The following is a 26,866-nucleotide window of genomic DNA, read 5'->3' as shown; positions in this document are numbered from 1 at the left end:
GGTAAAGCTAGGGTAGGGCTGAGCTTCCAGAATCTCTCCTGGAGTTCTGAGCAGCTTCTGGTTATACCCAGCCAGGAACCAGTTGCCAGGGAGGGCCTTGGATCTGATGAGCATCGCCTGAGGGAGCCAGGAGGGCCTTGGGGTAGGGGTGGTCTTCACAAGCCATTCAGACCTCAACATGCCCCCTCTCTCCCTGAGGTTCAGGGGCTCTGTTTGGTGGGAGCCGGCCTTCAGAGATTCCTGGCTTCACTTGGCAGATTCCTTTGTCGTCTATGCCTTCACAGCAGGGTGGGTGAGAAAGAGCAGCTCAGGAGGAAAAAACAAACAGAGGAAAGGTCTCTGGGTCTGTTGACGTTATAAGTGCTATTGATTTTACAAGATTTTTCCATTGGGAGGACAGTGAACTGACCTCGTTTTGCAGCCGGCTCGGGCTTTGACGCCACCGTCTAGGCCATGAACCGAGAATCCGAGAGGCTATGGCTTTATGTCAACACATACTTGATAGTCACCACTCTCGGCAAGGCCAGACCAGGGCCTCCCGGGGTGGGATGTGGGAGGATGGGAGTGGTTCCCAGCTCTGCTCCTTCTACCTTTCACCAGGGATGCCTTAGGACCCTGGGCCCAAGCACTCTCAGATCTTGTTGGACCTGGATGGCAGGGGCAGGGGGGATCTTCAAGGAAGAAGGACTCTAGACATCAAGCTCATAAGGGAAGAGGGTGGTTGAAAGAGCACTGAACTTAGAGTTGGGGACCTGTGCCTGTGTCCCAGCTGGGTCACTAATTAGCTGTCCAGTTTCAAGCCAATGACTTCCCATCTTCTGTTGTCAGTCTTCTCCTTTGTTAAGTGATGAGTGGAACTAAATGATCCCCGAGGTCCCTTCCGGCTCTGAAATCCCACAGATTTGTGAAAAAGACAGAGGTTAGGAAGGAGGAGAAGATAAGGAAGAGAGGAAGAGGCAAGAATGAAACATTTTAGGGGCGCCTGGGTGGCTCAGTCGTTAAGCGTCTGCCTTCGGCTCAGGTCATGATCCCAGGGTCCTGGGATCAAGTCCCACATTGGGCTCCCTGCTCCACGGGAAGCCTGCTTCTCCCTCTCCCACTCCCCCTGCTTGTGTTCCTGCTCTCACTGTCTCTCTCAGTCAAATAAATAAAATCTTTAAAAAAAAAAAAAAAGAATGAAACATATCAGTAGAGGACAGAAGGGGGAAAATGGGAGAGCCACAGAGGTACACTGCATCATGATGTAGTGGAAACGGCCCCAAGTGGAGACTAGGAGGCCCAGATCCTGGTCCCACATCTACCGCTAATGAGCTGTATGACCTTAAGCAGGTCGTTTCCCTGCTTTTTCCCTCATTGAAGTAGGAGTTAGTTGGCTCCCTGCCCCCCTAGACTACTTTTCTGTTGGGAAACCTAGATATACACATGGAAAGCAATCAGGAGTGGTGTGACATTTGGAGATGGGGAGGGAAGTGGTGGTTGGTGGGCTGGTGGGCCAAGGCCTTACCTAAAGGGCAAAGAGAGTAAGAGCAGCAGCCCCCAAATCAGTCAGATGAAGTATTAGTTCTGTCCCTGCCTAGCTCTATCACCCTGGGCAAGTCGTTTGCTCTATCCAAATTTCACTGTCCTCCCTGCCAGAAAAGGTGGGAATGGAACTAATTGGTCCTCAAGTCTCCTTCCATCTCTCTGAATATGTAGGAAAACAAAACACAACAAAAAAGAGGCCAGAAGATACCAAGTAGGCCAAAGGGGAGGATTGCGCATTCAAGGAGGAAGCCAGCTGGTGTGCATCAGACGTGTTTGCCAGGAGGAAAGAAGGATGGTGTTCCCAGAGCAATAGTGGGCTGAAGGGGGAGGAGGAGAGGAAGAAGAGGAGGAAAAGGCAAGTCAAGGTCATCTCAAAGTAGTGATAAGAAGGGACGCCAATGCATGTTCATGTAGAGAGGGCTTGGTGGGTAAGGAGCCATCTCCTGGCATGGAGGTATGAGTGGCTCCCAGACCCATGTTGAGGGTGGCGGTGAGTGTTAGAGGGTAAGCCCCGAGTGGACAGTGGGGGAGTTGGAGCACTTTCAAACTGGCAGGATTTCTTCCACAGAGGAGAAGGTGGTTAGGGGCCTATCCTGAAGAATTTGATACTCTTTAGATTTTATGCATGACTGATCTCTGTCTGGGAGCAGAGATAAAGTCTGGGCAGGTATGGAAACTGAGGGCCTAAAAGAGGATTCACCCTGCCTGGGGTCACGTGACAATTTCATGGCAGAGCCCAGAGCAAAAGTTGGTCTCTTTCTCGATTCAGAGCACCGTCCTCTTGTGTGACCCCTGTCCCATCCATTGGATGCTCTTAAAAGAATCCCTGACTGAAATTGTTAGTCTCTTTGGGGGGGAAAAAGTGGGGTGAAGAAAAGTCAATTCCAGGAAATGAAGGCTCTCAGGGTGTTGGGAGGCCCAACCCTGCTGGAGGGTACCTGGTGGGCCCTTCAGCCAGCGGGCCCAGGCTTGGGGCAGGAACAGTGAGGGCAGGCTTAGGGGTGAAGAGTGTGGGTTCCAGAGTCAATGAGGTCCTCAAATCCCAGCTCTAGGTGTGTGACATTGGGCTGGTCACAACCTCCCTGAGCTGCTATTCCCTCATGTGTCATCTGTTAAAACAAAACAAAAAAATTACCTAGTGTTGTTATGAGAAACAAATGAAATAATGCATGAAATGCGCTTGGCACAGTGCCTGGTACATAATAAGCTCTCAATAAGTAGTACCTGTTAGCATCATTATTCTTTCCATTACTGGTTTAACAAATGTGAGAGTTCCTGATCTTTCTTACAGACCTCCCACTGCCACCAAAGACCTCGACTCTGCTCTTCGGACTCCCCTCTTCCTTCACTTATCTCAGAGGCCTACCACTTCTTTTTTTTTTTTTTTTTAAGATTTTATTTATTTATTTGATGGAGAGAGACAGCGAGAGAGGGAACACAAGCAGGGGGAGTGGGAGAGGGAGAAGCAGGCTTCCCACTGAGCAGGGAGCCCGACGCGGGGCTCGATCCCAGGACCCTGGGATCATGACCTGAGCCAAAGGCAGACGCTTAACGACTGAGCCACCCAGGCGCCCCAGGCCTACCACTTCTTAAGCTGCTTCACCTTTGGGCCTCTGAGACCGCCCCCCCCCCCCCCGCCTTTGCCATCTCTGTTACGGGACCAGCCTTCTCGGTGGCCTCCAGAGAGTCCCACCTCTCGGGGGCCTGGCAGCAGGCAGAGGGAGGAAGGCAGGTGGCGAGGGCCAACAGAATGAAGCCATGCATTGCCAGTCCTGTCACCAGTCCATGGCAAGGCCTGGCAAGGTCACCTTTTGCTTCTGATTTCCTCCTTTGGGGAAGGGTGTGTTGAAATGAAGCCCTGAGGGAGCATTCGGGGGGAAAGCAAACACTTTGCCCCCACAATCTGGGGAGAAGCCTTCTTTCCGGTATTTGCCAGACTGAGAGACATTCCAGCCTAGGGGACTGCCATGGCCGAGTACAGGAGCAGAGCTACTACATCTCTGGTGGGCGTCACTCTCTAGGCTCTAGGAAAAGCTCAGGGGTCCCTCATTCTGGGGACGGAAACCCAGATTTTCTCAGGTAAAGAGACTCGTGGGTGAGGTCCTTCAGAGGGAGCTGATTGCTTATGCTGGGATATTCGGAGGGTGCCCCAAACTGCTCCCAGCCTCTTGTCCCTGGGGAAAAGGTGGGGTCACCAGAGAAGCTCTGTGGCACTAGGCCAGGGAGGCCCGAGATCAGATTCTAGCGCGCGTGCAGGTCTTGGAGATAAAAGAGCCCAGCCCATGGTCGGGGTTGAGAGGTGAAGGGGAAGATGCGCAGGAAGAGCAGGTGGGCAGGGCCTAGCGAACCCAGAGGTGGAGAAGACAATTGCCTAGCTGGCATGATTTCAGGGGCCCCAAAGCAGACTCCACCCCCAAATCTCCCCCCCACCCAACACACACATGTAACCAAACAATGGTGTGTTTCTTGAGCACATGCTGGGTGTTCTGTACTGTGTTCACCCTCTGTAGGAAATTGTCAAGTTCAGTCAATATCACCCCCAACCCCCCACCCCCGAATCCTTCCTCTTCAAAGCTTTTGATGGGGATGGCCTGAAGTCAGGGCTGAAAGAGCGGTCATTTGGCACACCAATGGCCATGACCGTGACCGGAGAGGGAGAGAGAATGGCTAGAGGCTCTTAGATGGTAAACAAAGGCCTGTGGGTAAAGTGGTGGGTGGTGAAGGGGACAGGGGCAGGGCAGGAGATGTTCTTAAAGCAGAGCCGAGGTGCACAGGAGACCAACCCTGGCTAAGGGCCAAAGCCTGGAGGAGAGACAGGACAGGAGAGAGGAAAGGGGCCGGAGGCACACTGGCATTTTTTTGTAAGGGAGACATAATAATTCCTGATATTTATCCAGGACCTTGCCATTTAAAAAGCTCACTCTCTTTCTCTCTCTCTCTCCCCTCCCCCCAACACACACACACACACACGCTGTCCTTTCATTTTCATAACAGCTCTGGCAAGGTGGGTAGGGCATGGGGTAATGACTCCCATTTGACAGATGAAGAAACCAAGACTCAGATTACCTGATTTGCCCAAGGTCACACAGACAGTTTAAATGGCAGTGATGGAACCAGACCTTTGGCCTCCCAACTCCCTGGGAAAGCAAAGGCCAGAATTGGCCTAATGAGCATTCAGAGCAGAGTATGGAGGTAACCACTGCCATAGTGTTATCTCGGGAATTCTGGGAAGGGCCCCCTGCCCCATAAATACCTCACACTCTGCTCGCTAGTACCTGAAATGTCACTCTTAAAGACTCATTCTATTGGATTGAAACTGTGGCCCCTGTTAAAATGTGAAGGGTGCTGGAGGAAAGAGTGGGGCCATGGGAGAAAATCTCAGTGCCTCTGAATTATGCCTGAGTGTTCCTGGGAGAGGGCCCTGGCCATGGAGTGGGAGAGGGGAAGCAGGGTATATGTTCAGAGGGGAGGCTGTGCTGGCAAAGCTCCCCCTTTTGCGTAAGAAGGGGAGGAATTGCGTCAGGGTGTGAATGCGGGCGACACTGAGATGAGGGGCAGGTCTGCCCAGAAGTGGGCCTCTCAGAGCTCTGATGGGTGACTGCACTGGAGTCCTTGGAGGGAGGCCGGGGGAGGAGTGCATGTGGCCCTGGGGGAGGGGGAGGGCAGCAGGCGGCTGGACAAGGAAGCAGGTTGGCCTCAGAAGCTGGAATTGTGGAGGGGCGGGTGGGGGTGGGGGAGCTATTCAGGGAGCTGGCCTGGAGCCAGGGGTAGTCCCATGGGGGTGAGCAGAGGCCTGAGAGCTCTGGGCCCCATTCCAGCTCCTGACCTTGAGTCACCATGCAACTCGGCACTTTTCCTACCTCAGCCCAGACACCCATCAGGTCTCTGTTATCACGGCTTCCCGTTTTACAGAAAACTGTGTAAAAGTTACTCTCCTGACTCCTCTTGACCGACCCTGCCCTTCCTATAGCCCTTACCACCCTCCTATCCAGCATCCTGGAGGCCTCCTCAGGGAAGCTCTTGCCTGCTACCTATGGTCCCAGAGGCTGCCCCTGCACCCCATGGTCCCGAGCAAGAGGGCCTGAAGGCTTCACCCAGCCCTTGGCCTGGGCCTCTCCACCCAGAGGCACAGCTGCATCTGACGAGGTCAAGGCTGAGAGACTATTAGAACTGGCAGCAACCTCAGAAGTCACTTTTGCCATTCATTCTTTCATTTCATTTCATTCATTCATTCATTCTGTCATTCCATTTGTTGAGCATTGCTATGTGCCAGACACTGTTATAGACCCTTGGCATATGGCTTCATGGAGCTCCCGGTCTAAGTAGGGGTATCATTCACCAAATAAGCATCCGAGTAAATATCAATTTGCAGCCCCGATCCTCTCATTTTACATGTAGGGGAAACTGGGGCCCAGAATGGTTACGGGATTTTCCAAGTTTGTTCTGGTAGCCAGGGGCAAAACCAGGCCAGAACCCAGGTCTCCTGATTACTATTCCAGTGCTCTTTCCACCATGTTCTGGAAAGAATACAGCATGAGTATAAGGACACGGTATTTATCCTTCTCTGTAGAGCCAGGCTTACCTATAGTCAGAGTAGCATGTGGCTTACTTGGCAAGATTTGAAGAGCCCTGAAAAACAATCTCCCCCACTCCCACGGCCGCCCCCCCTCCAAGCTTGTTCCCTTCCCACCCCCACGCCACACCCATGCCTAAAATACCGCTGACTGAAATCTGTGGGTTAAAGCCCCTGTGATCTGACTGAGGAAAACCTATTAAGCCATTACCTGCCATTGACACAAATACATTTCTCTGATTTGTCCTCTAGGATTGGCCCCAAAACCAGGTACGTTGGATTTGGGGGAGGGAGACTGAGAGTCTCTCTTAAAGTGGGCACTGCTAGGGAGGGCAGGGCACCCCAGATGGTAGTAAAGGACCCCACAAAACTCCCAGTAGCAGGAGGGCACAGGTTGCCCGAGGGGACAGGCAGGAGGAAGAAGGTACTTGAAAAAGGAAGCAGGAAGGTTCTGGAGGTAGACTCCTACTTCACAGTTGGGCCCCAGGGGCCAGCCCTGCGCTGACAGCTTGATCTGTGACATTTTGTTTCAAAATACATGTTTACATTTGGTCTTTCCTTATACTAGATTATACTAAGTCTTTTGTCCCTTCCCCAGCCGGGTGTCTGAGCAGTTTGTACTTACTCACAGTTCCGAGGGGCCTTCCCTGAGTCCGGTCAAGCGGTTGCCCTTAAATGGTCTGCCAGGCCCTGAGTTGAAATGTGGATCTCTCCCATCCTGACATGCTAAGGGGGCTCCCCGCTCCCAGGGGACTGCGATGGGAATCCTTTAATCAGTGGAAAGAACCAGCCCCCACCCTAGGGCTCCCCACCCTGACCCTGATAAAGTTTCCAGTTCCCCTGCAGCTATGATGCAGGGGGTTCAGTGGGAAGGAACATTCGTGCCTAGAAGGCAGCCCGGCCTGGAAATCTCCTCAAAACAAAGCAAAATGCCTAGCTAGAGACAGCCCAGAGCTTTAGAATCACACACCAGGGGTTTATATTGGGCCTCTGCCACATACTAGCCGGGTGACCCTGGGCAAGTCACTGAACCTCCCTGGGCCTCTGTTTCCTCATCCACAAAATGGGCCTAATGATAATATGATACCCATCCCCTACTATCAACAATCCCAACTGTTGACAAGGTTCCAAAGGCTAACGTATATATAATGCTCTTTGCACAGAGCCTGCTAAACTATCAGTACATGGGAGCTACTGCTGTTCTTATTTGGACCAGACGTGGCTTTGAGATCTCCTGGTGATAGGTCAAGACCTAACAGCTGTCCATCCCTGCCCCCCTTGTTGAATCGAGGCTTTCCTATGTCAGGTTTGCTTCAAGAGAGGCCCACCTGCAGGGCAATCCCCACGCTGGTGATTCATGGGTGGGATGCATTCCACCCACCTATTTTAAGCCGTTCAACATTTTCTTCCCCCTGACATGGACATGTTTACACAGGGGAGGACAGTCCCAGTCAAAACAAGATGAAAATACACTGCTGGCTAGGAGCCCCACGCTAACTGGTTTCAGGTCCTCTCCCAGCTGTCAGCGCCTCACAAGGCCATGGGGGGCGGTGGGGGGCTGCCCGGCCCTACTCCCCAGCCTCCCTTCCGTGGACCCGGCTCTGCTTGGTGTGAAGCAGTTGGCCATCACCTGGTCACGCTAGAGCAGGGTTTTAGGGCCGAGGTTTTGCCAGGGTTTTACAAGAGCAAGAAGGAGGGGTGCCGAGGGGCGAGGGCTGCCCTGGCGAACTCTGGTGTGAGGACTGCGTCTGCCGCCAGAGCTGCCTGGGGCACAGGCAAAGAAGGTGACTGCCAATGGAGAGTGGCGGAAAATGGCCAAAGAAAGCTCCCCCAGCAACCTGCCTTTCTGCCTGGCACTTCCCCCGTTGGACTCATTCCTCTGGGTTAATGGGAGGCCCTTGGTACAAAGAAAAGACCCCAGGGGAGGGGAACCCAGCAACCCCTTATCAGCCACAAGGCCTTCCTGGGAGTCCATTTGTCACCTATGCCAGCTTAGAAATGAGTAAGTCGAACTTAGGGGGGTAGACCCAGGGAGGTTGCCTTGACGAGCAAGCAAACGAGATCCCCTGGATAGGGAACGCTGAAGATAAATGTCCCCCGTAGAGCTTCGGCACATCCCTGCTCTTCACAGCTTCTTCAAAGCCGGTGCCCCTGAGAAGAGCCAGAGAAAACCATCTCCTACATCATAAACTCTACTGCTCTTAGAGCTACCCACTCAGGCACTTTGGTCACTTGACAGCGAGCCCAGGAATACTTGGGCACATCTGCCTGTCCCCCCCCGAGAACCCAAGGCCACCAGCTAGCCAGGACCCTTGTGATGCCCCTTCCCAGGCCGCATTCCACACGTCTCTACCCAGCCAGCCTGGGGCAGGTCTCCCAGAAGCCCCCCACTATTCGGACCACACTAGGCAGGCCATCGTGTTCCTGCCCTGAGAAAAACTGAACTGTTCCCCTTCTGAGAGACTTTTCATTTTAACAGGGATCCTCAACACTTCAAACCCCATGTGACACGAACAGTGAGAATTCCCTTTATCTTGGCGGGTATCGGGGTATTTTTGGTCAGGACAGGGTGTTTTTTTTTTTTTTTTTTTTTTTTTTGTCCGCCCCCCCCCCCCCCCACACACAGCGTTCCAGTTATATGGCTGTCACTCGCTCAGAATCAGGCCTGCTAGCCCCAAATCCCTCTTTGATGTTGCTGCCAGCTGAGTCTTGGCTGCCCTGCTCCCGGGCTTCATCACCCTCCACTGCTCCCTGTGGGTGCCCTGTTCCCAGCTGACCCAGCCCCTCCAGCTAAAGATGGAAATGGACCAAAGTCCCAGTGCTTGTGGAGAACGAGGAGCACACACACGGGTGAATTATCCCTTTTATTGAAGAGGTCGGGCCTTGGTTCCAAGTCATTAGTGGCCACTTACTCAATTAAACTGTGTTTGGGTTGGATTTCCCAAGTATGTTTGATTTTCACTAGTCTTTCATGTTTTTAACTGCAGAATTGCCCTCAGTGATTGTCCCCAAATTCAAGTATTAACAGAAGGTGAATTCATGAATTTGCCTATATAGTTCTCCCCCACAGAGGCCATTAGCAAAGTTCTTTTTTTTTAATTGTTTTAAATTTAAATTCAATTAATTAGCATATAACGTATTATTGGTTTCAGAGGTAGAAGTCAGTGATTCATCAGTCTTATATAATACTCAGTGCTCATTACATCATGCTCCCTCCTTAATGTCCATCACCCAGTTACCCCATCCCTCCACCTCCCTCCCCTCCAACAACCCTCAAGTTTGTTTCCTATGGTTAAGAGTCTCTTATGGTTTGCCTCCCTCTCTGATTTCACCTTGTTTTATTTGTTCCTCTCTTCCCTTACAATCCTGTTTTGTTTCTTAAATTCCACATATCAGTGAGATCATATAATTGTCTTTCTCTGATTGACTTACTTCGCTTAGCATAATACCCTCTAGCTGCATCCATGTCGTTGCAAATGGCAAGATTTCATTTTTTGATGGCTGAGTAGAATTCTATATATATATAAGCAATACCAGTGACTTGTGACACTGTGGAAATAAAACTTGGAACCGGACAAAAAGTTCGAAATGCCAGACTTGGAAATAGCGCTGATAGGGCTGCTCACCCAGTAAGCCATTGTGCCAGCAGCATTTGGGGACCGAGACCCTTACTCATCATAGGGCATATATATATATATATATATATATATATATATATATATGTCATCTGTCAATGGACATCTGGGCTCTTTCCATAGTTTGGCTATTATGGACATTGCTGCTATATAAACATCGGGGTGCAGGTGCCCCTTCAGATCACTATATTTGTATCACAGTAGTACAATTGCTGGGTCATAGGGTAGCTCTATTTTCAACTTTTTGAGGAACTTCCATACTGTTTTCCAGAGTGGCTGCACCAGTTTGCATTCCCACCAACACTGTAAGAGGGTTCCCTGTCCTCCCCATTAGCAAAGTTCTAACACTTGTCCGAGCCTGTTAGTTATTTATTAAGCACATATTTACCATGTTGAGACTGTGTGCCAGACACAGGTCCAGACTCTGGTGGTACAGTGGTGAATAAGATAAGCCCTTACACCCGCAGAGCTTGTATTCTAATCTAGGAAGCTAATCCATGCTCACTGGAGACCTTGTGCGTCGCCCACTTCCGGTCATGATCTTATCTGGCTGTGCCTTCAGTCCTGCTTGAAAGACTATCGGTCTTGCTGATTACTGACTGCTTGTGCCATCAAAGAGGCCTTCGAGGCCAGAACATTCTGTAAGTTACAAGCCCTGAGTACAGGGACAGATGGCTAAAGACCTTCAAGAGACTGAATTTATTTTTTTTAAGATTCTATTTATTTATTTGAGATAGAAAGAGAGAGAGAGTGAGAGAGAGAGCACACACAGGTGGGGGTTAGGGGCAGAGGGAGAGGGAGAAGCAGGCTCTCCACTGAGCAAGGAGCCCAATGCGGGGCTCAATCCCAAGACCTTGGGATCATGACCTGAGCCAAAGGCAGACGCTTAACAGACTGAGCCACCCAGGCACTCCCAAGAGACTGAATTTAAATGTTGATTCCGCTTTCACATCAGTCCCTCACGCTACCCTCGTTCCCATAAGCAATACCAGTGACTTGTGACACTGTGGAAATAAAACTTGGAACCGGACAAAAAGTTCGAAATGCCAGACTTGGAAATAGCACTGATAGAGCTGCTCACCCAGTAAGCCGTTGCGCCAGCAGCATTTGGGGACTGAGACCCTTACTCATCATAGGGCATGTCACATTCACGTGGCCCTTCTTACTTGCCAAAGAACACAGGTATGCCACCTACAGGATGTCTGCAAAGTCTGGAACCATAGGCAAATATATGTACATATTGTTGTCAAGACATCATCAGTCTGGGGCACCCGGGTGGCTCAGATGGTTGAACGTCTGCCTTCGGCTCTGGTCATGATCCCGGGATCCTGGGATCGAGCCCCACGTCAGGCTCTTGGCTCAGCAGGGAGCCTGCTTCTCCCTCTCCCTCTGCCTCTCCCCATGCTCATGCTGTCTCTCCCTCTGTATCTCTGTGTCTCAAATGAATAAATAAAATCTTTTTTTAAAAAAAAAAAAGATATCATCAGTCTGCAAAAAATAATACGATGATATTATCTCTGTTTCCAGACTTTGGGGTGTCTGTCCACATAGCCACCTCGTGTGGCGTATATGTTGGGGAAGGAAGCATCATTCCCATTTCATGAATAAGGAGCTGGCGGCACAGGGGGTTTAGAGCCTCCTGAGCAGTCCGCCAGCTGGCTAGTGGCCAAGGTGGAAAAAACTCTGGCCTCTTGACGTAGTTTCTTCCTGCTTAACCAAGTTCATGTCGAATGGGTGCTAAAGCTGCTTTTCTCGGGGAGCACCTCCCCTGGCCTGTGCACTAGGGCAGCCCCTCTCGATTCTTACCATTATTCGCTGTCTAAGCTCTCAGGACCCAGCTCCATGGGCCAAGCCCATTATCACAGCAACCTATTGTTGGAGAGAAATCACCCAGTGATGTCACCAGTGCCTCTAGGATTATCTCCCAACCGTGCTGGGACCCCAGTGCCCCAAGATGCCCAAGGACTATCTGTGAAACTCCCTTCCTCTCAACTGCTGAGCTAGTAACTGTCTATACTTGGCCATTCCTCAGTTTCCATATTTACTTTAGCTCTTCTGCAAGTCTGTCAACAAACTCCACAGTATTATTAGTTTTTGCAAATAACAGGATGTCAGAACTGTTGACCAGGATTCGTTACTTTGCTGTTCGAGCTCTATCCCAGGACATAGGGGCCAGTGTTCCTCTTATTTTTTAAGGTGTATGAGCTTTGGCAGGGAGCCTTTCCCGGGCAGGCCCACCGTGCACTGCCCCGTCCATGGGCGTGTAAGGCCACTCTGCCTACAAAGACCTGAGCCCTTCTGTCTTTGCTTGGTGGTACAAAGACGTCCAAAGGTGGATTTCCCCTCCCCCAAAATCAATACAAATACTCTGAATTTTCCATGTTTGTGCTTTACCCTTACACTCCTGCTGTGGCCTTTAAAACAAGTCTGTACTTGGTAAGGTGGCTTCAGGACTTAACATTCATGTTGTTGAGAAGGGCGGGGCTGGGGGTGGTATTTTAAGCTGGCACTAAGAATTTCCAAGCTTTGGACCCAAAATATCCTTCTCTTCCAACCCTACCCCCCTGCACCGCCTGTCTCAAAGAGCAAGAGAAGAGGTTAAAAGGGTCACTCTGTTGCTGACAGGCAACCAGGAAGTCCAGGCCTTGGGGGAAGCATAGCCTTTGTTTATTTAAGCCCCAAACCTAGCAGGCAGTGTAAATTAAACATAAAAATAAAATAAAATACCAAAACACAGGCCGGATGCATGCCACAGAGAGCATCGAATTCCCCTTCTGCCCTCCCTTGGGAGAGCGGAGTCAGCGAGCAGTGGGGGCAGCCTTCTTGCCAGGGAGGAGCTCACAAGCCACGGGAGGGGTGAGGACAGTAGGGGCAGGGGAGCTGAGGTTTGGATCAGGGTGGGGATGAGCATATTACAGAGATCCTGGTGACTCTTTGTAGTCAGCCCCAGCAGGCTCCTTAAGGGGGGAATGAGTCACACCCCTCCAGCCAACGTCCAAATGAATGGACCCACGTTTGACCTCGTGGTGACAGCCACAAGGCAGGCAGAGAGCTGGCTCTTAGAGAAGGGAGGCAAGGCTGGGTTAATTGACCAAACTATGCTGCTACAGAAAAATCAGCCCTTCCCTCTTCTCTCCCTCTCCCCGGGGTTCTTCTCCCTTCCTGCCCTTGGATGCCCACCCTCCGTGTACCCAGCCTCCCAGGCCAAGGGTTCCCACCAACAGGTGTGAAGTGTCTCAGAAGCAAGCTGTTCCTCCTAACAGGCAAAATTAGCCAGGGATTGATTTATAAATCAGAGCAGGTTCGGGTTAGACTGCTCATAGCAACTCTCATTTGTGTTCTGATCAAGTTTTCAGGAGTGAAAGGGAAAGAGAGTGAACAGCCCACAGCCACGAGGCCTGAAATATGCTGAACCCCGTCGCAGTGTATCATCCAAAGTAGATCTTAGTGACCCTGACACTCTGGGGACTCTTTCGGTTGAGCCTGTCTTGGCTGTCACCTTTAGGCCATTGGTTCCCAAAAGCAGTCCCAGGGACCAGGGACAGAAGAGCTGCCTCCAACCCATCTGAAAACACCCTTCCCAAGCCACATACCATCCCACTGGATTATCTAGGGCTGGAGCTCAGGACGTCCGGATTCTCCACAAGCTTCCCCAGGCGATCCTGATGTTAAGAACCTCATGAAGACCCATTTCTTTCCCTCTGCAGCCCACCAGCAAGGTCTCCCTGCTGTGTGTCCACTCGCCTTCCAGTGCTGATCTGACCACTGACGACCACCCTGTTGAAAGTAATATGAAAATTGACTTCCTCCTTGAGTATTCGTGATAGTGGCAGACGGTGGCCCTTTCCCAGGGCTTTTGACATGGAGAAAAAAAAAAAAAAAACGTTCCTAATTCCTCAAATTATAAAGAGGTCCCGGGATGATCGTGAGAACCCAGGAGTCTGACTCGGACAGTGACGTGTGTAGGCACTACAGTAGTCGGGCCGGGCAAACCGCTTGTGCCGAGAGGACTTTTTCTTAGTGTAGCCAGTCACACATGGCATTGATGCCGGGGCCGGCTCTAATTAGAACTGTCCTCCTGAGGAGCCTGTGAGAGCCATTTCTTAGGCGTTCATATGATTGTTTACACGTAGTGCTTGATTTTTTTTATTTCTCTGTTATTTTCATGTGTGATTGACATCTTTGAAACCTGTGGACCCAGCGGCACCAGGGCTTCCTGTTCCTGGTGTGCGGTGTGAGGCTTGAGCTGGTTCCCCACCCCCCTCCCCCCATCACCTATGACGTCTGCCCTGAGCGCAGCCAGCTCTGGATGGCAGAGAGAGCCGGGCTGTGTCTTTTGATACTCTGGCTTGGTCTAGAGTGTCCTGCCTTGCCATCTTGCCATGTCCTGTTGCCTTTCCACTTCTTTCGGGTCAGGAAGAAGCTGGCAACAGCGAGAGAGACTCGGAGACAGGGAGGCAGAGAGGGAGGATAGGCATGATGCCTTGCTCCTGCCTGTCTCTGTGAATGGGACTTGGTGAAAAGCTGAGAGAATGTTTACATAAATGTGTGTGTGTGTGTCTGTGCTCCTCTTTCCTCCCGAGGAGGTGTGCGTATTCCCTGTCAGCAACTCTCTAACCAGGCCAGGAGCCTTTCCTTAACCCTCCCAAGACTCCTTTGAGATCCCTGGCACTGTTCCCGTGGCTGGGGGGGAGGGGCTGCCCAGGGAGCAGCTTGCCTCGTGCCTCTTCTTCCTTTCTGTTCAGCCAAGTAGTGTGTCCCCAGTGCCCTCCCACCCCTGCCCTCACCCCAGCTAGGCTGCCTTCTTTCCATCCAGGAAGCTCCAGGATGGGGGTGGGGGGGGTGGCTGGAGAGTGGGAGGCCCTTCGCAATCGGCAGAGCCCCTCTTCACCGGTCAGAGTCCCACCACGGAGGATCAAGGAGCTACCTCAAGGGAGCCCTTGGTGAATAGCTCTGCTGTGAGGTAAGCGAGGGCCTGGGGCGTACAATGCAAGAGCCCGGGGAGGCTCATAACGCTTGGCCATCATGGCCCAGGAGCCCAAGGGCCTAAAGAGGCTGGCATTATTACCGTCCTGCTGTTCCCCAGGAAACTTGTACCACTACAAAGGTCACCCATTCTCTCGCAGGGCCCACAATGGAGCCGGGTGCTCCACCTTGGCCTCTTCGTGGGCCTCTTTTCTGCTGGCTCCACAGCCCCAACAAGATCCTCCTGGTTCTTGTCTTCCAAGCATTGCCAATAGCCTCAAGTCCTTCACATACCACTCAAAGTAACCCTGGCAACTGCCAGGGAAAAAAATGGCTTGGAATTTTAGCTCTTGGGGCTGCTCCATAGAGCAGAAGGGATGGGGAGAGGCCCTGCCAGTGTCTCCCTGGCTCAGATAGGCTGGTGTAGGGCTGGGGCAAACAGGAAGAGCGGCCATGTTCTTGCGGCTTTCTTTCCTTGCCCCTGGGCAGGCTGCAGTGCACCGGGATTCCCAGAGGGTGGGAACGTGACCCTTACGGGGGAGGGGAGGCCACTGGCCTGCCTGAAGATGGTGCAGGTCTGGGAGGTTGAAGTGGAATGAAGGTTAAGACCAAGAGGAGCCAACCAAGGAAAGAAGGCTGAGAGGTTGGCAGGTAGAGGTGACCCCCACCCAAAACATGGACACCTGTCTCAGAGAGCAAAGATCTATGATTTGTTTACAAACAAGGTTTACAAACCCCTCGGTTCCCAAACCCTGAAGTTTCAGGAAGAGAATCAGAGTGAGACTTCCTGTGGGCCACAATGTCAGAGGAGCCTTCGGTCCCATAGAAACTCCAAACTTTGTGGCTGCTGTGTTATCCCCGTCGAGATGGGCATGGGCCAAAGGCCAGGGTGGGAAGAAAAAAAGCACAGCCAATTCTGAGGACTTAAGGGATGCCTAGGGATGGCAGGGGTGCGGCCCTCCTGAACCCAGAGCTACCCTTACCCCACTCTCAAGCCCTAGGCTTTTTCCCCAAAGTAGACATTTCACTGAGATCAAACCCAGGTTATTCTGGAAGGAAGCACAATTTTTCACTTGTACTACCAGTTGGTTTGTTTGCTTGGTTGAATTTCCCCGAAACGGGCCTTGCACTTTGAATGGGCATTCAGTCAATCTTGAACTGAATCGAGCTGAACCGACTTAAATGATCAGGGCGATGTGGAGAAGGAGGAGGATGAGGTGATCCCATTCACCGAGGTTAATTTTGCAGTCTCTTCTTCAGGAATACCTATTTCCGGCCAGAAGCTGGGTAGTGGGGAGGGTGGAAAATGAGAAGAGGGCTTGGAAAAAGTATGGAGGTAAAGTTTCCCAGCTGCGAGGCATAAGGCGAAGGGAGACAGGCATAAATATTGACACAAGGTTCATGAGATTTAAGATCCACTGAGCTAAACAGCATTCCTGGATCACGTTGCCAGTACTTCCAGTCTCGCCTAGACACCAGGACAAACTGCCTCCCCTTCATGCATGGTTTGCCACCAAAGTTGGGGTGACGAAAATGGTTCGGACAAGAGCACTTTTTGAACCTCTCTGAATGAGGGGGAGGGGCGGACTGCCCTGTCAGAATGGGGTTTGGTTCTGCCTGCCATCCCTCGCGTCACTCGGAGATTGTTTGTGAAGCTCACATGGGACCCTGTCCGCGAGGGAGCTGAAAGGCACGATTCATTGCTCCTGTCGTCATTTGGTGTCAGGGTTTGGCCCAAATCGGTTGTTGGAGCTGCTTCTCCAAGACAGTGGCCATCTCCACCAGGGTTCTCCCCGGGTCCCTCCCCCCATCGCCTTCTGCATCTGTATCCGAATCCTCCTCCCTGTTTTCCTGCCCCCCCCGCCAGATTCGGGGGTTCTGGGCCTTGGCCATGCGGGGCAGTTCACATGACCCACAGAGGACAAGGCGCTTTCTCTGTCACCGTCTTTCCTTCTTGCTTCCCTCCTTCTGGACTTTGGGGATTTTCCATGAAGCCAGAGTAACAATGTAAGTGGCAGTGGCCTTCCTGTCTCTGGTCTTCCACACTGGAGGGGAACCAGAGGGAAAGAGAGAAGATAAGACAGAAGCAAGGACAAATTAAGCGATGGCATTTCAGCCTCCTTATTCCCCCAGCCTCTTCAGAAAAAGGGACAAGTAAGTAAGTAGCAGTAGACAGAGCTTCAGCCGAAGGGGGCCGGGGTGGAGGAGTCAGTGGGGAGGGCTGGTTTTCAGCCGTCCCATTAACTGCTCATGCCCCGATGCTCAATATCCTTTTTGATTTCCTTTTCCAGCTTCTAACCCTGTGTTTGCTTTGTGGCTTGTCCCGCACCTCTCACATCGTGTCTTTTTCCGCTTCTCCTGACACAAGACCCTGTGTTTTGCTGGCAACATCGCCAAAATCTTTGGGTGGAACATTCCCTGTAGAAAATAAGGAAGACTTGCCTATAAAGAGTTTCCTTTGGGCTGCGTGGTACACAATGCTTCAAGTGTGACAAAAAGGGAAGTGAGATGTTCCCCCTTATCGCCACCCCCAACCCTGCCGCACCCACCCGGAGTCTGCTCCCCACCCCTCAGCAGCGTGCCGAGATCCGGCCCCCGCATTCTGTGGCCCAGACTGCCCAGTCTCTGTCCTGCTGTCCCGTGGGAAGCCGAAGTAGGAAGCGCTCTTGTCCTAGAGAGTCTGGCTTTCGAAGTGGAGCAGACCGGTAGGAATGCTGAGACACTTCTTCCAGCTCAAACAAGTCGGATTCCAGGGCCTCCTAAAACCGAGGGACTTGGCCCTGTCCTCATGATGCCACCCTGCTTCTAGAAGGTCGCCCCTGAGAGAGGGTGGGGCGGCTGTGTCTGTTTAATTGCAGAATCCTGTGGCCAGAGGGCTAGACCTGAGTGCCAGCGAAGGACCTGGCTCATCAGCCCTGGGCGCTGTTGCTAGGCTGGCTTTGGGTCCAGCCCAGTTTGTCGGGTATAGGATGGAAGAAAGGGAATTTGGATACATTCACACAAGGTTGGCCGGGCTGTTGAATCCCTAGCCCACTGTTTCCTGCGTGGGGCCCACCTCCACGGGACATAGGGACACAGAGAGCCCCATGGACCTGCACTTTACTCAGAAAAGTTAGATCAGAACATAGATACCTTGTACAGCACAAACTTGCACTCGCTTGCTGCAAGGTTTGGCGCAGATATTCTGGGCAGAGGAATTTTCTAGTGTGCCAGGGGTTAAGCAGAAAACCTTTCAGATTCCTCCTCCTTCTTCCCTCTCCCTTTCTTCCCGGCCCTTGTTTGAAAAATCCCTCTACAGGGGCATTTAAGTCCATTGTCTTGCCTTAGCGAGCTCTGGGATCGAGCTCTGGGATCCTGGGATCCAGCCATCATTTCGTTTGCTAATGGTGGATCCTAAGGCCTCAAGGTGATCACTTCTCACTTGGCTGGCAGCTGACAAACTAGAGGTGTAGAGGGAATGAGAGACTGACTGAGTGTGGGCTGAATCTGGGACATCCTTCTGAAGTTGTTTTTTAAAACTAAATCCCTGATAGGAGCTTGTTTTCTTGTGGTTGGCTTCATTCTCCTAAAAGCTGAGCATAGCAGGAAAGGGGGGGGCATTAAGGATGCCAGTTAGTGGGGCCCTAGGAACTGGAGGTTTGACTGGACTATGATTATTATTCTGAGACTACTCCCTTATTTGGGGTATCATCTACCCCAGGGCTACATATTTCCATTGTGGGAGCCACCCAGTTGGATTAATAACTCCTATTTTCTAGACGGAGCGAGCTTTCTTTGAGGACTGTGGGGCTGCCTTTTGAAATGATGTGGGCGAGCCCAGCCCTCCTATAGTGTTCACTTGGACACTTTGGATATGCTTCTGGTCCCTGATGCTGCTCTCCCCTGCCGTGAGTGTCAGAAAACTCGGCCTCTGGACCACTTATCCTGCCCTTATCCTTGCTTCTTCCTCACTACTTTCCTTGCACCTCTAACCCAGCCCCCCACTGCATTAATTTACTTACTCAACACACCTACCCCCTACCCCACTACTAAGTGTGGTGGGAAAGAACTTGGTTTCTGTGGAGTCCCAGCTCTATAATGTATTAGCTGTGCTACCTTGGGCAAGGTAGCCTCTCAGACCCATGGTTTCTTCATCTGTAAAATGATGGTGACAGGGCGTACAGCACAGGCTTTGTTGGGGCAGCTGGCACAAATGTCTGGCCCATAGCTGATGCTCGCTTAATGGTAGCCATTGTTGTCAGTGGGTCTCAAACTCAGCTTTTTTTAAGAAAAATATTTTATTTATTTTTAGAGGGAGAGAACATGCATGCGCGACCGGGGCGGGGGGGGGGGGGGTTACAATGGGGGAGGGAGAGAAGCTCCAGTAGATTCTGCACCGAGTGCAGAGCCCATGGGGCTCAACGTGGAGCTCAGTCTCACAACCCTGAGATCATGACCTGAGCTGAAACCAAGATTCAGAAGTTTAACGGACCGAGCCCCCCAGGCACCCCATCAAACTCAGCTTATTTGTAATTGAAGTATCATTAAGTTACAGTTCAAACACAGCCTTGCTTGCAGACTTGACTTCTCTTCCTTTCCTTTCCCAAACTACCTTGATTTCTCTGTCTCTGCCTCCATATAAGGGAGTCCCCCTGGAAGGAGCTAGGTTTTTTTCTGTCCTATACCTTGTCTCCCAGGGGGTGGTTTTTTTCTCTGCCAACCCAGCTTATTTATCTCTCTTTCTTTTCATCATCTCCCTTGGAATCTTGGGGGTGGGTAGCAATAGTCAGTTCAAGAAAGATTTACAGGCCAGTGGCAGGTCTGAGACTCTTCCTGGGGCCGAAAGCTCTGTGTGGCACAGAGGGCAGATTAATATATCAGGGAATTCCAGTATCAGTTAAGCTTCTGATTTAAGAAAGTTTTTGTTGTTTTTTTTTTCTCAGCCAGTATTCTCAATGACCTATAAATAGAGTCTGCCCTTTGTTCTGCCTACTACACACAGCTGCGTGCAAATAAACACCTTGTTGGGAGGGCTTGTGACCTAAAGGCAACATAGTATCCTGAGATTGGGAGGGTCTCCCACCTCACCTAGGGTGAAAAAAAACACGGCACTGGGCTGCTGGGGTAGGTGTGCTTAGGTAGTTCTCTTGTCAGTGCTTTGCCGATTCTTCCCAGGGGGAGCCCTGCGTCATGGGGGCCAATATTGGCTGTTCCTTGGCGTAAGTGCGCGGGTAGCCTGGAGAAAAGCAAGGCCTTAAGACTGGGCCTAAGTGGGGCTTCGGCCAGGGTGCCAGTGTCAGGCACCTGGTTAGGAGAAATATCCTGAGGCAAATAATAACTACCGTCTTTGCTGATAAGAGGCCCTAGTACTTTTCCAGTAGCATGATTGCATTAGGGTATTTCTTTGGACCACAGCCTGAATCACAAACTGATTCATGGGCACTGGCCCTAGCTTCATCCAGACTATTGTATGTGTGGTGGAACCCAATGTTCTCCGTATGGCCCTGAGTTGGTGTAAATAATACTTGCAGTTGCATCATCACCTGTCCCTTCTTCAGGCGAGGTTGCTCCTTCTGGCTGCAATTCCGCCTCTGTCCACCAGGTGGCCTCACTTAGGACAGAGTAGAAGCAAAGCTCCTAAAGCCTCTGCTGCCTTTTATTTTTTAAGCTTGAAGCTGAAAAGAAGGAAAATGTATTTTGATGGAAACGTATGTAACTCTTAGTAGGCAACAATCACCTCATTTTCCTTGTAACTCGGAATTGGTGTGTTCCTGAAGTAGCCTCTTAACCCTACCTATGGCTGGACCCATCATGGGGCAGATATTTTCTTGGGATGGTTTGTAAGTAGCCTTGTTTTGTAGTTTTGTTGTCATTTGCTCTTTATAGGAAAGTGACAAAATCTTGTTTTTAACAATACGGACATGAAATCCTGGATAATGTTGAATGTATTTTCTCTGCAGAGTAGGGTGCGGCGACCAAAGAAAAAGGGGCTGGCATCTTGTAGTCACTCCAGCACTCTTTTCCCTGCTGTCTCCCCTCACCTCCTCTGTCACCCACCTGGCCGCCAGCTTCCCCCTCGGACATGTTCCCCCACTCATCTGACTTCTTGGGACACTCTCTTGTCCCGAGCATGTCACAGATCTGTGCATGTGTCAGCACACAGAGGGGTACATCCAAAGGAGGGGGTCAGTGGATAGTTGCTGGGCTTGGGGGCAGACCAGCAGGCCAGCTGGCTGGGTGATGGGACATGCAGGTGACAAAGTATGCGTGCAGAAGAGAAGGCTGAAAGGCAGGCGGTGGGAAGGAGGTGAGTCTCCTGATGGTGAAGGTGGGTACCCAGGGCGTGTGGCGTGCAATGGCATTGCAAAGCCCTGGGGAGTATGCCGGCTGACACCTGAAGAAGAGCTTTGAAAACCAGCGTCCCCCTTTACTGAGCGCTCTCTTCTCTGGTTAGGGCGTTCGTACTTATTTCTCGAAGAATCCGCTCCACTTTGGTTTTTACCAATCTCCAGAGCCCTCTTTGGAGATGCCAGCTGGCACAGGAAAGTGCTGAACTGTTTACAGTCCTAGCCTAAGGTTCAGGGAGGGGATGTGGTTTAACTGGACCACAAAGCCCGGTACAGGACTCATTTGCATGGCCCCTGACGCCATGTGACGCAGCCGGCTCCTCCTATATAAAGAAGCAGGAGCCGAAATATCTCCGAGTCTGGGTTGGACTGGCGGCTGTGGAGTTTGTGACACACTAGGTGACACCCCTCGAGTCACTTCCCTTCGACCCTGAAGCGCCTGCCTGGCTTCGGGTCCGATCGGCAGCCTTCGCCCCCCTCGTAGCCCCCGGGGCCCGACTCGCAAGAGCCCAGCCCGGTGCAGCGCGCCAGCGCCCGGCAGCCGCCCAGCCCGCCCAGCCCGCCCAGCCCGGCCAGCCCGGCCAGAGCTCCGCGGCCGCCCGAGCCATGAACGCCGAAATGTATCAGACCCCCATGGAGGTGGCGGTCTATCAGCTGCACAATTTCAACATCTCCTTCTTCTCTTCCCTGCTTGGAGGGGATGTGGTTTCCGTTAAGCTGGATAACAGGTAAACCCCTGGCCTCAGCTCCCGAATGCGAGGCGCCGGCGGGGGCTGGGCTGCGAGCGGGATCTCCGAGCGAGCCGAGCGCCGCCGGTCCCCGTTCCCCGCGGTGCAGCATCCTGGGAAGGGGCGGGGGTAGGGGACGCAGGGAAGGGGGTCACCGCCGCGCTGGGAGCCGCCGTCGGAGCGTCCCTGCGGCCGCCGCGCCGTGAGGAGGAGCTGCTCCAGCCCGAGGCGGAGGCAGCCGGCGGCAGAGGGGCGGCGGGGCCGGGCTGGGCCGGGCTGGGCCGGGCTGGGCAGGGGCTGGCCGCGCGCCGTGCGCCGCCGGGGAGCAGGCCGGAAGCGTTCGAGCCGAGAAGGAATTCCTAGCTAGCTTCGGAGCGCGGTAGGTCCGCTCGGGGCCCTTCTGGGCCGGCGTCGGAATGGGCCGCCGGAGGGGGGGGGGCTCCCTGCGCCGCACGCCCCCATTGTTTGCCTGTCGCCCGGGCCGGCCGAGCAGACCACGCTCGCCCGTGCGCCCCGGGACCCGCGCGCGGCTCCGCGCGGAGCTCTGGGCGGCTGCGGCGGGGAGCCAGCGGGTTGGGAAGGTGCAGCTGCAGCTTCCTGCCGGGGCGGCCTGGGGGACAAAGTGCCCGGGACATCGGGCCAGGGAGGCAAGGAGGCGGGAGAGAGGAAGAACCGGGGCAGATGGAGGACTTTGGCCACAGCTGCCAGGTGCTCAGAGTGGAACCAAGTGGGTAACGCGGTCGCTTTGCTTTTTTTGTCTTGGCAGTGCGTCTGGAGCCAGCGTGGTGGCCATAGACAACAAGATCGAGCAGGCCATGGTGAGTGGCATCACTACGTCATTCCCATCCCCAGACCTAGCCGCTGCTTATGTAACTTGGGACAGGACTGAGGGGGTGGGTGCAAAAGCCATTTATGCCAGAGCCTGAGGAAGCTGACAGGCTGCTTCCCCTCGTCTTGGAGGCCCTAGGTAGTGTCCGGTCAGAGGGGCACCTTTTTAGGGCATTTGCAGTCTGCCCTGGCTGGACCCCCTCCTCTCCTCCTCCCTCTCTTTGCTGCAGCCTCTGGCTCGCCCCTGGGCCGGTGGCAGGGCAGGGAGCTCAGACATTTGCATTTGTCTGCAGCCCGCATCTGGCAGGGGCCGGAGCTCATTGGATCAGGCGCACTGCAGTGCCTCTGCAGAGCCTGGGCTGGGGTCAAGAGTTGGGAGGAAACAGGAAGCAAAGCACCCCACCCCTTCTCCCTCTCCTTCCCAGGTGGAGGTCAGACTCCACGGAGCAGCCAAAATGGCTGCAGGGGCATGGGGCATCCAGCCGTTAGCAACCACTTCTCTGTGCCCTGGCGTCCAGGGACAGCACTCCCTGCTCTCGGCGCGGTCCTCAGGTTCGGAGCAGAGGCGCCCATCCGGGCACCTTCCCCCAGGGCCGGTGTCCTGTCAGGCCAGGCCACGCCGCAGGCGCAACTCCAGCTTGGTGTGCTGGGTCGTGTGGAGGGGAGGAGGCTCCAGAAGAGCCAGCTTTGTTCTCTTGGGGAAGTTGTGTCCAGCAGACAGACTGGGGTGGCCCGCAGGTCCTCCCTGGGAGGTGGGCCAGCAACAGGACCTGAGGTGGCAGTGAGGCTAGAGCCAAGCGCCCGCCGCAACCAACCTGCAGAGGACTCCTAAGCTTCCAGCTTTGAAAGCCGCTAGAAACTTGCAGAGGGGGATCCTCTGCAGCTCAAAGCTGGGCTCCCAGCTCGGGCGTGACCCAGTCGTGCAGCTCTCCTGGGTGAGGCCAAAGCGTTTTGGAGGAACAAGGCCTCGGGGCCAGCGTGCTGAGGGGAGGTCGGGGCTCTGTGGCCCAGGGGATGCCCCGACGGCGGGGTGACGGTGCCGCAGAGAGCCCGCAACGGCTACTGGATGGCTTTGTTGTGATTCCCCCTGTGGTAGGATCTGGTGAAGAATCATCTGATGTACGCAGTCAGAGAGGAGGTGGAGATCCTGAAGGAGCAGATCCGAGAGCTGGTGGAGAAGAACTCCCAGCTGGAGCGTGAGAACACCCTCTTGAAGACCCTGGCGAGCCCAGAGCAGCTGGAGAAGTTCCAGTCCCGTCTGAGCCCCGAGGAGCCGGTTCCCGAAACCCCGCAAGCGCCCGAGGCCCCCGGTGGTTCTGCGGTGTAAGTGGCTCTGTCCTCAGGGTGGGCAGAGCCACTAAACTTGTTCTACCTAGTTCTTTCCAGTTTGTTTTTGGTTCCCCAAGCGTCATCTCACGTGGAGAACTTTACACCTAGCATAGCTGGTGCCAAGAGATGTCCTAAGGACATGGCCACCTGGGTCCACTCCAGTGACAGACCCCTGACAAAGAGCAGGTCTCTGGAGGCTGAGTTGCATGGGGCCTCGTCACCCCCCCCCCCCCGCCAGTGAGCCTCTCATGCCACCGTGCCCTGGGGGCTCCCAGGGCCTGGGCAACTTAGCTGCAACTGGCAAAGGAGAAAGGTAGTGTGAGATGTGACGCCAGTTTACTCCAGAAAGCATAAGGGGTCTGTTTTTTTCATTTCCATGGACATCTTCAGCAGCTTCGCCTGACAACGACTGTTCGTATGAAGAAGCCACTTGTGTTTTGAGCAGAGGCAACCTCTCTCTTCTCCCCTGCCTGGCCAAGGCAGGGCCACAGATAGGAGAGATTGAGCCAAGTCCGCCTTCTGTTGGTTAATATGGTCTAATGCATGGCTTTGTGCACAGCCCAGTGTGGGATTACGGCTTTGGGATGACCGCTTACAAAGTTCTGTTTGGTTAGTGTCGGCATAGGTTTTCTATATAGCCATACATGCGTATATAAACCCATAGGGCTAGATCTGTATCTTAGTGTAGCGACGTATACACACACACACTGATGTGTTGAAGGGCCTAACCGGCTTTGGGGGTATCAACTGGTCCCTTATCTCTTCAGGCTAATTCTTTGACTGTGTTCATTTACCAAGTTGATGCAGTTCGTCCTTTATGTTCAGTAAGACTACAGAGTAAAGGCGGGGAGGGGCCAGCCTCTGAACGCAGCCGCCGCGGAAGCCTTGCTGCTGCAGCCCTCGCCCCATCTGCCCCCGAAGACATGGGAGGCCCCCTTTCGAATGCCAAACCCACCATTCACTGGTGCTGACTACATAGAATGGGGTTGAGAGAAGATCAGCCGGGGGCCTTCACATTGTCATGCAGAAACTTTTGTTCTTTACGTTTGTGGAAAATTCTCAAGTGAACGGAATGATTGGCTTGCTGGTGTCCCCTTGTGGACAAGGGATGGACAAGGGGGTGGCTTTGACCCAACTGGTGCCTGGGTGATGTGCTCAGGGAGCTTGTGTCTGGGGGGGGGTTCTGAGGCAGCGAACACTTTCCACTTTCTGACACCTTATCCTGATATGTCTCCAGGATTTGGATTTTGATTTTTCAAATGTAGCTTGAAATTTCAATAAACTTTGCTTTTTTTTTTTTTTTTCTAAAAATAAACCTGGTGTCTGAGTATAAATGGAGTGGGTGGTCGGGGGCGCTGTTTCTCCGACTCCCTGAACATTAGTGACCACCTCCTAAGTGGCAGGCCAGGGCTACGTCCTTTTTTTTTTTTTTTTTTAAAGATTTTATTTATTTATTCATGAGAGACAGAGAGAGGCAGAGGGAGAAGCAGGCTCCCCGCTGAGCAGGGAGCCCGATGCGGGACTCAATCCCGGGACTCCAGGATCATGACCTGAGCCGAAGGCAGACGCTTAACCATCTGAGCCACCCAGGCGCCCCAGGGCTACGTCCTTAATCCAGCGTAAATACCCCTGTTGTACGGGTGAGGAGACTGAGGCTCAGCCCGTGTGTGACTTGTCCAGAGTCACATGGCTATTAGGCGAATTGAGACTCCACCCCACATCTGTCGCTCGTCCTGCTCCTGCTTTCCTAAGACGGCTTCAGAGTGAGTGGCAAGGTGACCGGTAACACATAACCTCAGCTTGAGGGGCCGATTTGGGAGGAAGGAGACCTCCCAAGGAGGCCCAGAAGAAAAGGGCATGATATCCATGTGAGGGGACCAAATAAACACGAGTGGGCCTCTTCCCTCTTCTGAAAACATCGGGATCACTTCGTGCATCCTCCTTAATACCATTCCACGGGAGGAGCTATGAGGACCGTCGTGAGAAAGGGACACAGAATGTATGCAGTGCCCAAGTCGAATCCCCCTCCCCCCAGGAAAGATGCCCTGAATTCGTGCGGGTGTACCTGTCACTGCTGAGAGTTAGCTCGCAAACCCCACCAGCTGTGTGGCCATGGCCGGGTCTAAGGATCCTGACTCCACTTCTTCCTCTGGCTCCCTTTGGGGTCCGTTCTCACCCATCACCCTTTCCCTGGCCCCAAGCCTCTGGCGTCCAGAGTCCTGCCGTTACTCTGATTCTGTTGATGGGTATTCCATGCACCGCCCCCCACCACACCCCTCACCTGGAGCCACCTTGGACCCTGTGCTGTGTACTGAGCCCTGCCGTGTTCCCGGGGGGACGATCTCCTTCCGTCTCAGCCTCCTATAGCATCTACGCCTATCCCTTCGCCACTCGAAATTTAGCAGAACTCCCTGATTTTCCTGAGCCACAAACCTCAAGGACCCAGAGGCCTCAGCCCCCTCCCTTGTACCAGTCGCTGCCCAAATATATTCAAAATGCCACTCTTCCTTCGCTGTAGAGGTCAGACGTGATGGATGACCTGTTCTTTTCCAGTTGCCAGAACTCTCCTTCAGAACATGACAAACCCCAGCTCGCTGGCCTCTCAAATCCCAATTGCCCCACCTGCTCCTAACCTCCGTACTCCTGACACCAAGGTCATTGTCCAGGCCGGCCGATTTGACCAGGGCATGCACATTTCACAGCTGCCAGGACAAGCTTTGGACCAGGCGGCCGCCCACACACGGCTCTCCCCAGCCCACGAGCCCCTCCCCCTTCCATGAAGCGCTGAGGGACTTTTCGGCTCTTCAGTTCAGCTGGAGACTTCCCACACCCACTTTGCAGCCAAACAAGAACCCACAGTTGCAAAAAACAAAACAAAACAAAACACCAACCCAGAAGATGGCTCAGCAAACCCACGGCCCTCTCTGGTCATCCAGCCCTTCCTTACAAGAAAGGGGA

The 26,866-nt window shown here is 53.1% G+C and overlaps 1 protein-coding gene across 9 annotated transcripts in view; it reads left to right on the top strand.

The window, feature by feature from the left end:
* Nucleotides 1-25,219, top strand: part of TSC22D3 (TSC22 domain family member 3) — a 63,675-nt gene extending 38,456 nt beyond the window's left edge. For 6 of the 9 annotated variants that reach the window (XM_045881214.3, XM_045881249.3, XM_064574455.1 and 3 more), the window contains exons 3-4: nt 22,518-22,569; nt 23,676-25,219. In XM_045881214.3, coding sequence (XP_045737170.1) covers nt 22,518-22,569; nt 23,676-23,906 — 283 coding nt within the window. In that variant the 3' untranslated portion in view covers nt 23,907-25,219. Of the gene's footprint in view, nt 1-16,747; nt 16,852-21,301; nt 21,752-22,014; nt 22,131-22,517; nt 22,570-23,675 lie in introns of those variants that run through there. The other 3 variants (XM_064574457.1, XM_045881220.3, XM_064574458.1) reach the window with 3 other exon arrangements.
* The last annotated feature ends 1,647 nt before the right edge of the window (nt 25,220-26,866 follow it).

The sequence above is a fragment of the Mirounga angustirostris genome, unplaced genomic scaffold (genome assembly GCF_029215605.1).
Source record: "Mirounga angustirostris isolate CCGP_5_RB_7025 unplaced genomic scaffold, mMirAng1.0.hap1 SCAF_11, whole genome shotgun sequence".
NCBI classification, from domain to species: Eukaryota; Metazoa; Chordata; class Mammalia; order Carnivora; family Phocidae; genus Mirounga; species Mirounga angustirostris.
The sequence above is the reverse complement of the archived record's forward strand: the minus strand, read 5'-3'. Positions and strand labels throughout refer to the sequence as shown.